General features: G+C 36.0%; 1 protein-coding gene across 3 annotated transcripts in view; it reads left to right on the top strand.

Annotated features, from left to right (window-relative positions):
* The window catches only part of fstl5 (follistatin-like 5), a 186,918-nt gene that overhangs the window by 100,475 nt on the left and 76,597 nt on the right, over positions 1-9,846 (top strand). For all 3 annotated transcript variants that reach the window (XM_017307175.1, XM_017307174.1, XM_008421086.2), the window contains exon 6: positions 4,299-4,419. In XM_017307175.1, the coding sequence (XP_017162664.1) occupies positions 4,299-4,419 (121 nt within the window). The remainder of the gene's footprint in view (positions 1-4,298; positions 4,420-9,846) is intronic.

Genomic DNA, 9,846 nt, shown 5'->3' on the forward strand with positions numbered 1-9,846 from the left:
TAAAGAGGCTCAGAACAATTGTTCCTGCCCTTTTAGACTTTGTGCCCTTTTAAAATGGCAAATCAAAATGTATTTTTTTCTTTAACTTTTACAATGCCTCTGCCTTATAATTTGATAGAAAATGTGACAGAATTGTTATTCTTTTGTTAAAAAAGATATCAGGGTGCATTATTCACCACTGAGCTTTTTCTGGACTTGTCTGTGTTAGAATAATACACATTAAAGATAAAGGTGTAGTTAAGCATAACATCATCTAAAACATATTTCTGCTTTTAGTGTTTTGCTTGTTTTAATGCAGCCAAAAGATGTGAATTCACTGTAATGGTTCAAATGTTTAAAGTTTGTGACATCATTTTGAGATGTGTGTAGGATTTCTAACCTTCAAATAATGTTTTTAATTACCCATATCTATAGGATTCTGTTGAGTTGAAAATAAAAAGTTGGTTTCAGCGACCATCTTAATTCTTTTAGTTTACATAGAGCAAATAGAGAACAAAAACTCCAGAATGGATTTCATAACCATCTCACCTACAGGTCTTGTTGCTGCAGTCAAGTTCAGATTGTGCACCCTCTGTCACCATGCGTAACAAATGCTATGATGTGTTTGTGCCGATATACTGTGGTTGATTTGTCCAGTCACGCGGCTATGCACGTATCGTGGTATCGTGTCAAAAGAGAATTTTTTTCAGAAGTCATTTGATTCATTTAGATACATTAGAGAAACCCTTTCAGAAGTGTGGGAGAAGTGGGTAGTTTGGGCTAACCCTGTCTTATTAGATACATAATATGTAACTCCTAATTCTTTGTGTTATAAATTATTAAATGGAAATTTATGGAACAGATGATATTGAAATTTCTGAGAATATTTGGGTTAACGCTCTTTTAATCAGGTGAGGCTTGCTGAGGCTCACCTGAGTTCTCTGATCCTCCCTCAACTAATTAATCTTTTTCCTTAACATCTCTGACCTCTTCCTCACGCTGTTCTTCCTGTCTTCAATGCCATTGTCTCCTTTTTTCTTTTTCTTCATCTCTGTCCTCCTCCATCTTTGTCGTAGTGTCACATAACCCCTGAGGTGAAAAACTTCAGATCAAATTAGACATTTTTTATATTGACATAAATGCACATCATTTACACAAGTGTACCTGGAATGGAATAAAGTTCCACTGAGTAGACACACCTAAAACACCAACATGTTATTTTATGCCTACATTGTTTTCATTGATTACCTCTGAACCTTCCTGTTTTCTCTCTGAAACTGATGCTTAAGCATAATAAATATCTTGACAGATGTATAATTGAGAGAGACTATTTTTAACAGCAAATAAACAGTAAACCTAGTAAGTTCTCAGATGCCCACTCCTGGAGAGATCGTCAGCGGAATGTTGTCCATTTGTGGAAAGTCTTTCTGTCTGGAGTAAGAAACTCCTAAGGGTTTTGAAATTGCTTTATAACCCTTCCCCGATTGATGAACAGCAACAATTGCTTCTCTAAGACATTGTGTTAAAGGGCACCAGTTTCCTCCAACCAACCAACAAAAACATCTGCCTTTATTTTTCAGGACTAACTACTCTGATTGACAATTCAAAGGTATTTGAATACAAACACTAATCAGCTACTTTCCATATTACTTTGAAAGCAACCACAATTTGTTCGGTTTCACCAGTGACTGAAGCTATTTTAAGTGTGTTAAAATACAGTTTTGTAATATTGCTTCACAAGACAATTGCTCTATTTTATTCTAGTGAACTACAGTGTGCAGATTTAACATTGTGTTTTCTGAAATTTTTATGGTTTTAAATATATGCAACAGCATGTAAAATATTGTTGTAATAGTGATATATTAGTGCTATGAATTGCCTTTTTTGGCAGAATAGTTTTGAGTAATTACTGCAGTGCAGTCCATATTAAGAGGAAACTGAAAAAACCCTAGTGTAGCTGCTAATTGCAGAAGCGTTCTCTCTGATTAATCATCCAATGTTCCATTGGCTTTGTAAATTAAGGTTCGATTTGAAACAGCCAGTGGCTGCAACCTCAATAAACATTACATCTAGTTATCACATCAGTGATGTGCCTCCGATAATTTAGAGCACATGGTGTGCTGAAAACCACTGAACACATCCAGGATCTCTTTTCAGTGTCTCAGTCGTCTTTCTCCACATAAACATGAAAGGAGGAAATTAAGGAACCTCGTGAATCATTCTATTAGTCATTTATCAAAGGCCAGATATTTAAAGGAATGAGTGGAGTGAGGGCGCTGCTGTTGTGCACTTTCTATTTGTGTAATTTTATTTTTTTTAAATAGAAATACAAATCAGAAAAAAAGTGCACAGAATGAGTGGAAAATATACAAGTGCTTTATTCTGGCTCAGTAGATGAGGACACTTGATGAGAATTATGGCCATTGTTAAAAAAAATAATTGAGAGAAAATGGTTTTGGAGAAAAGATTAAATTAAGAAGCACCAAAAAGGCTCAGAATGAGAAATGCTTATTTGGCTGGTGGTGCAGTGTTTCAAGGATACTGCAAGGATTTTAGATGACCACCTAATGTTTCAGCCAAGTCATCTGGAAAGGGAAGTACACTGATCCAGAGGACAAGACATGATGTATAAAGCTGTCCCTTGTGATCAGTTTTTTGACAGCAGATATTGTATGATGGATGTTTTACAGGCAGGGTCATGCATGGGGTGTTGAGCAGCATGCTGTAGAGAAAAATGTGTCACAACCCTCTTCACATCCCTGTTATAAAACTTTATATAGAAAGTTTTAGTTTGAGTACAATACAAATAAAAGGAAAAATGATTTCTGAACAGAGGTGCATCATATAAATGTTATTAATATTAAAATCTGCTGTACAATTTTTTTCTGGAATACATATTAATGCTCTAAAACAACTTAGGATTTTGAACATGTTCTCTCACTACATACTGCAAGGTGCATGGAGAGGTAGAAAGATCTGGTGAAGCTGGCCAGAGTGTTTCAACTTGTAGTCTGGGTCATCACAAATATCAAACAGTTTGTGTTTAAGTTAAAAATCCATACCAATAACACACAAATACAAGGACCAATCAGCATTCAAGGCAACGGTGCTCATTGAACCAGAGTCCAAATAGATTCTCTGCTGAATCACTTCAAATTTAAAGGAGAATTCGCTTCACACATCTAACCCGGTCAAAAAATTAGAATATTATTGAAAAGCCTGTTTATTTTAGGAACATTATCACTAAATAAACACATTATGTACATTTATTACTCATAGAGCAATAAAGCCTTTATTTCTATTAATTAGGATGATTTTGCACTTGATAAAAAGCATACCATTTAAAATTATATTACGTCAGAGCAACAAAAAATATTTTTAATATATGAATGAGCTTAGTGAAAGGTGTGCTTAAAACCTGCGTAAAGGCACCTAGAAAGTCTGTGCAAGAATAAGAGGGTGTAGACATTGGATAGATGTTAGGATGCAAAGCTAAATTTGTTTTTAAGTCATCAAGTTAAGGTGTTATGAATGGATCCAATAGTTTCTCTTCAACAGTTCGGGTCAAGACAGACCTGATTTTTGAAATATTGAGTGGAAAAATACAGTTTTGGTGAATAATTTCATGTTGGAAAAAGAGCCTGCTAAAAATTACCATAAGGTTTCTGACAATAACACTAGAAGGTATAATTAACTTGAAAAGCATGAGTAAACATTTTTTTGCTGAGTTACAAACCTTTTTTGGGACTGAGAATCATAACCTTGAATGTGAAAACTGATGTCATCCAGCAAGAGAAGGTAAAGGTATAATTAAGCTGCATCCAGAGTGGAATCATGTTCAACAGGTCCTGTGGAGGGCATGTGATAAATGTTAATGAGGTGAAATCTGGAAGATAAATATGACTAAAAGCACTGGAAATTCCAATCTCTGTAGTAGGATGATGTGGTTGATGGTGTCAAGTGCAGCACAGAGGTTCAGAAGGACTAGTATTGAATAGAGTCCATTAAATGATATGACGAGAAGGTCGTCTGTTACTGTGATTAAGAGTTTCAACGATGTGATGTTTAAATATAGAAGGAAATGTTCATACGTATGCATTGGTCTGTCTGAGCTCAGTGCATCCTGTTCTGTTCTGACAAAGTAAAATATGCTCTGTGCACAATTTTCCCATGCAGAAAGGAAATTCAAACATCACAACTAAGTGGCTGACTCATTGTATTGTGAAGTTTATAATAAAGTCTGAGAAGAAAAAAAACATCTACAAACTCTGAGAAGCTCCATCTGCCATCGTTAACAGAACATTGTGTTTTCTTTGAAGGTCATCAAGCATGAAGGTCTGTCCAAGGATGTGTCTGAGTGCTCATTGTTCGATCTGCTGAAGTACAATGACATTAATGATGATGAGCACCTTACAAGGGAGGAATTTTACACAGCCTTTGGTGAGTTTGAATTTTTCCTTTGAACACAACAAAAAATCCTTGAGAAGCAAAAAAAAAGAAAAACAGAAAAGAACTCAATTTATAGCTGCATTGCTACTTTCCATCTCCACAAGAAGACAGATCACATATGACAGACAAATATTTTGTTCTCTGTGCCTTCGTCAGTACAGCTTAATGATTCTTGATGTGTTCTATTAAAGATGTTAAAACCAATTTGATCCTGGGGCTGAAACATTGTGCTGGAAGTGTCCAAATCATTTTCATCTGTTCGGTCTAATTTATTTGCAGTGATCAACAGGCAACAGAAACAACAAGAGCCGTGACATATTGAAATTTCACTCAATTAAATTTTCATGTCACTCATGCTTGTCATCCTAATATTGTGCTTTGTTTCTGTTTTGAATTATTAGCTCTAATTAGTCGTTTTAACTTCATGGAGAAAGGACTAAGGTTGGACAAAACACATCTTTAAAATTGTGCTACCAATAGTTTCTTGGCCACTTATGTATTTGGTAAAAATCTGTTTTATGTCTTGCCAACGTTTGCTCTGTGGGATGAACTGTTTGATGCCAAAGTTTCTGGTCTGTTGATGGAGATGAAATAAGGAGTTCAAAGTGGAATTTGTTCCAAAGAAAACAGGTCACAAAACCCGAAACAGTTCAAACCAAATCCGCCATCATTACACAACATAATGATGACAGGTGCTCTGCAAAATCTGAGTCACACAAACACATGTGCACTAGTTTCCTCCTTTTGTTTCCTCCCCTTGCTCTTGTTGATGTTTCCTCCTCGCCTGACATTTGCAGTCAACTCAATATCCTTTGACAGAATATCCTCTGACATTTGGCTGGCTTGACACATTTAGCAGTGGAAGAGAATTTATAATCAACCTTTATCCCATCAGCCCTTCGTATATGAATCATTTCTTGGAGGAAAAAAAACAAGTCATGAGAAGAAATGGCATTGTGGGAGTCTTGTCTACTCCACTTGAGTTGTTTGTGGGTGAATGTGTGTGTGGGTGAAAAGCCCTTCTGGCAAGTCTTGAAAAGAAAGGAACCCCAGCCAATCCAGGGGGAGCTGAGCTTTCTTGAAGAGTTGATTTGCTCCATCTATTTCTTTTTTCTGGCAAACAGATCGTTTTCAAGTTCCCATCTGAACTCCTCACAAGGAAATGGGCTATTTAATTTGAAAATAATCATGCCCTGTGGGGCAGCTGCTTTAAGCCTGCTCTATTCACCTCTATCAGTTCTTTTATTTCTTACTTTCCACCTCGAGTTGTTGCTAATATGAATAAATAATTGCCTGAACCAATCCATTAAAGCCGTTTTCTCAGAATTACTTTTTCAGTAATTATTCAAATTAACATTTGGAGACTCAGATGGACAATGTGCTTATTATGACTCGGTCAACAACTCAACTCATCTTGGGATTTTTTTATGTACTCAGCTAGAATGCTTTGTGGCCATTTCATAACCTTTAACTCTATTTTGGATTAAAATCAGCATGAAAATATTGTGAGGTTATTGTAGCTCTGAGCTGGTTTCTTTATTTTATTAATTCTTCAATCTGCTAAGCAGGAGTCAAGAAAGTTGGATGTTTTCATGTTTCCTGTCATGTAACCTCATTGGTCATGGAGGAAACTGCAGAAATGTCTGTCTGTGACCTCTGGGGACCTCGAAAGGCTATGGGCTATTTTAGTGGTAAGTGGTAAGTTTGTAAAATTAACAAATAAATAACAAGTTCACAATTTAAAAAAATACATACAGTGAACCCTGCCTATTCACTGTTTAATATTTGTAGATTTTTTGTGGTGTATGAAAGAAAATGCAGCTGGGGAAACTCAAACACCTAAATGCAATGCTACTTGACATGATGTTGGCTGGTGTTTGCTAGCTAATCAGCCAATCCAGAAGCACCAGCCATTTTTCTTGTCATTGCACTGTCACCCTAAGCGGATATATAAGACTGCAGAGGTTTTGACCTATGTAAGACATTTGATACTATTGACCATTCTCGACTGTTAGGCAAATGTGAACTGTATGGCCTACGGGGGGTTACATGTCAGTGGTTAAAGAGTTATTTGAGTAGCAGATTACAATATGTACAAATTAACAACACAAAGTCACAGACTGGAATAGTTAAATGTGGTCTTCCTCAAGGCTCAGTCCTAGGACCTAAATCATTTATACTTTACTTAAATTATATTTTTGTAATATCCAATATTTTGAAGTTTATAATGTTTGCTGACGATACAAATTTTAGTTTTTCTGGGAAAAATATGGATGAAATAATAAAAACAGTATAAAAAGAATTAGCTTAGTTGAAAACATGGTTTGATTATAATAAGTTGTCATTAAATTAAGGGAAAACTAAATTCATGGTATTCTCTGGTAATCGGATCTATAATAATGTAAAGTTATGCATAAATGGAGTTGAAATTTAAAGAGTTTATGAGACAAAATATTTAGGAATTATTATAGACAGTAAACTTAGTTGGAAGCCTCACTTAGAATATATTAGAAATAAAGTTGCAAAAACTATTTGAATATTGTTTAAAATAAAATATTTAGTAAATGTTAAAGGCTTGCATATTATATATTCCTTTTTGGTTATGCCTTATTTGTCTTATTGTTCAGAAATCTGGGGAAATACAAGTAAAACAAATATTGATATATTAGTTCCAAAATACCTAAAAGGCTTATTGATAAGGTGGGATACCTTGAACTAACTGATAAGCTCTTCATTCAAAGTAAAGCATTAAAATGTAAAGATATTGTTTATATAAAAATACTGGAAATAATGTATAAAGCATTGAACAAAAGTCTTCCTTCTGGTATTCAGAAATTATTTAAATTGAGAGAGAATAAATATAATTTGCGAGGTTTGTTTATATTTGTGCAAAAGAGCCGAGCCAGGTAAAGTCTAGATGTGTTTCAGTTATTGGTGTGAAACTGTGGAATGAATTAAATGATGATTTTAAGTTATGTCCTTTTTTGGTAAGCTTTAAAAGAGCTATAAAATGTAAAATTATAACATCTTACTCTGATATGTAGATTTATATATGCATTGTGAAGATATCTTGGTAGGTGTTGGGTATTAAATAGGGTAGGCAAGAATAAGCTTGGCTTCAGCCTGTTGCTTTTTGGTAAATTATGGGTTTCTCTATTGTTTTGGTTTTTGTTGTTGTTCTTTCCTGTGTTTAATGTGGACAATTTACCAAATTAAAGTGATTGATTGATTAAAAAATAAAAAGACTGTTTCCCCTGGGCGTCGCGTTGGTTTAGTGGGCACCCCGTATGCACAGTCTGTAGTCCTCGTCACGGTTTTCCCAGGTTTGATTCTTGACCTCAGTACCTTTGCATGTCTCCCCTCCTTTCTTTCCCCCTTCCTGTCAGAAAAATGGGAAAAGGCCACTATAGCACCACATAAAAACCAATTATAAAAAAAAATACAAATTTCAGACTGTTTCCAATGTGCACATTCATCCATACAAAGATATATTTAGATTTTATCTTCAGTGTTTTTAGAGGGTCTCTCAAGTATTCGCGGATTCTACGTTCCGAGCAATACTGGAAGTCTCATCAGCCACTTGTTATTTGATCAAAAGCTGCCTATTGTCTTGATTTAAAAAAAAAACGAAAGTTTCTGCAAATTTCTGGTTTTCAGAGGATTTGTTGCAATGCTGAGGAGCATAGAAACTAAAGGTTGTCTCATCTAGTTTAGTTGTGGTACTGGGAGCTCAGAGCAAGCATGTCTCTGAAGTCATGAGGGGTTTACATGCTCCCTACTGAACAAGTAAATCAGAAATGCATTTAGCAGGGTTTTAGAATCTATAGTTTGACTAACAGGGAGCCAGTGCTGTTAACTCTGTGTGAACTCTGGCAGCTGCATTTTGGAGCTGCAGTTGCCTGATTGAGTTTTTTAGAGAAGCTGATTGAGTTGCATCACTGCAGCTTCACCACAAATCTGCTGCTTTAAAACAAGTTTTTCTGATATCTCAAATATCTGACACATTTACATGAAAAATTAGAAATGAATGTCTTCCAGAAATCATCTGGAATCACAGCTTCAGAACCAGTGCTTGGTTACAGGTAATTCATCCAAGGATTGAACACTTAGTGCAGAAGCACATAAACATGGAAATTAAACTTATCTAAGATTTCTATACTGTGCAGAGCTGCACACAGTAGCCCTCTGAGACCTGTAATCATCTAACAACACCTATAATATTCACGGCAGGAAATAAAAGCTAATTGAAAAAGCTGTACATTTTTATTATGTTATCAGGCTGATTTAAGAAACACCAGTCAATCAGATTTACCGAGCATGGCTAATCTATTTTATTACATCTGCCTCTCTTTGGTACACAGGTATAAAACGACTGTATAATGTGACACGTGGTTAGAGCAGCTGCTTTTCTCTTATAAACATGATGGGCTGGTGCACAGCTGCTGATATAATCCAGTAATTGGTATGTGTATTTTTAGTCATAGTGTTGCGGATATATTTTTGATTACATGTACTGTAAATTGCAGATTTTTCTTCCACCCTTCGAGTCCGTCATTACTGTGTCCAAGGCAGAAAGACTTGGCCTGTGGTACAATTGTTTGGTTTATTGCTGACATAATCTCCAAGAGGCAGCCGTAAAATTCTATGCAAATTCCTTAAATGCTGTCATAAACTGTGCCACATCATAAAGTAAATCAGTTGATTCAGTGTATCTGGAATTATGGGTGCCATCTGGAACAAAATGGCAGTAAAAGCAGAAATGACCAACCATGAAAAAGGCACCTGTCTTTTTGCTCTGCCAAAAGTTCCCCCACTGCACACCTCTGTGGAACATTCAAAGCATGGCAATGTTGTTTGTCAGGACATGAGATAAGGATTAAACGTCCATGAATTATTCATTCCTCCCATTGCACAGGCTGGACGTGGTTTGAGAATCAGTTTGTTTCAGCTAGCCATAACATAATGTCTTATGAGAAGTGATGTCTTGGTTAGATGACTGCAGAGATATGAAAAATGTTTTGCCACACCACTGATGGGGAGCACTGTATCATCACAGAATAATTTGCTGAATTTTGGCTTAATGCATTATGGGTAAGCACGTAATGTGTCATGTGTTGCAGGGCATCATCGTCCTAATAAATGTCAGTCAGAGATCAAGCATGTTATACAATAAAGACTCAATGTTTATAATCACAGTTCATATATAAAAAAAATAATTCCCTTCTCACCCTCTGTGTGTCTCTCTTTCATCCTCTGAGCTCGGGTCCTCTACCAGAGGCCTGGGAGCTTGAGGGTTCCTCCAGTATCTTGGCTGTGCCTAGAGCTGCACATTTCTGGACTGAGATGTCTGATGTTGTTCCTTGGATCCGTTTTAGCCACTGCTTCAGTTTGGGGGTGACTGCCCCGAGGGCCCTGATG

Source organism: Poecilia reticulata, linkage group LG10 (genome assembly GCF_000633615.1).
Source record: "Poecilia reticulata strain Guanapo linkage group LG10, Guppy_female_1.0+MT, whole genome shotgun sequence".
NCBI classification, from domain to species: domain Eukaryota; kingdom Metazoa; phylum Chordata; class Actinopteri; order Cyprinodontiformes; family Poeciliidae; genus Poecilia; species Poecilia reticulata.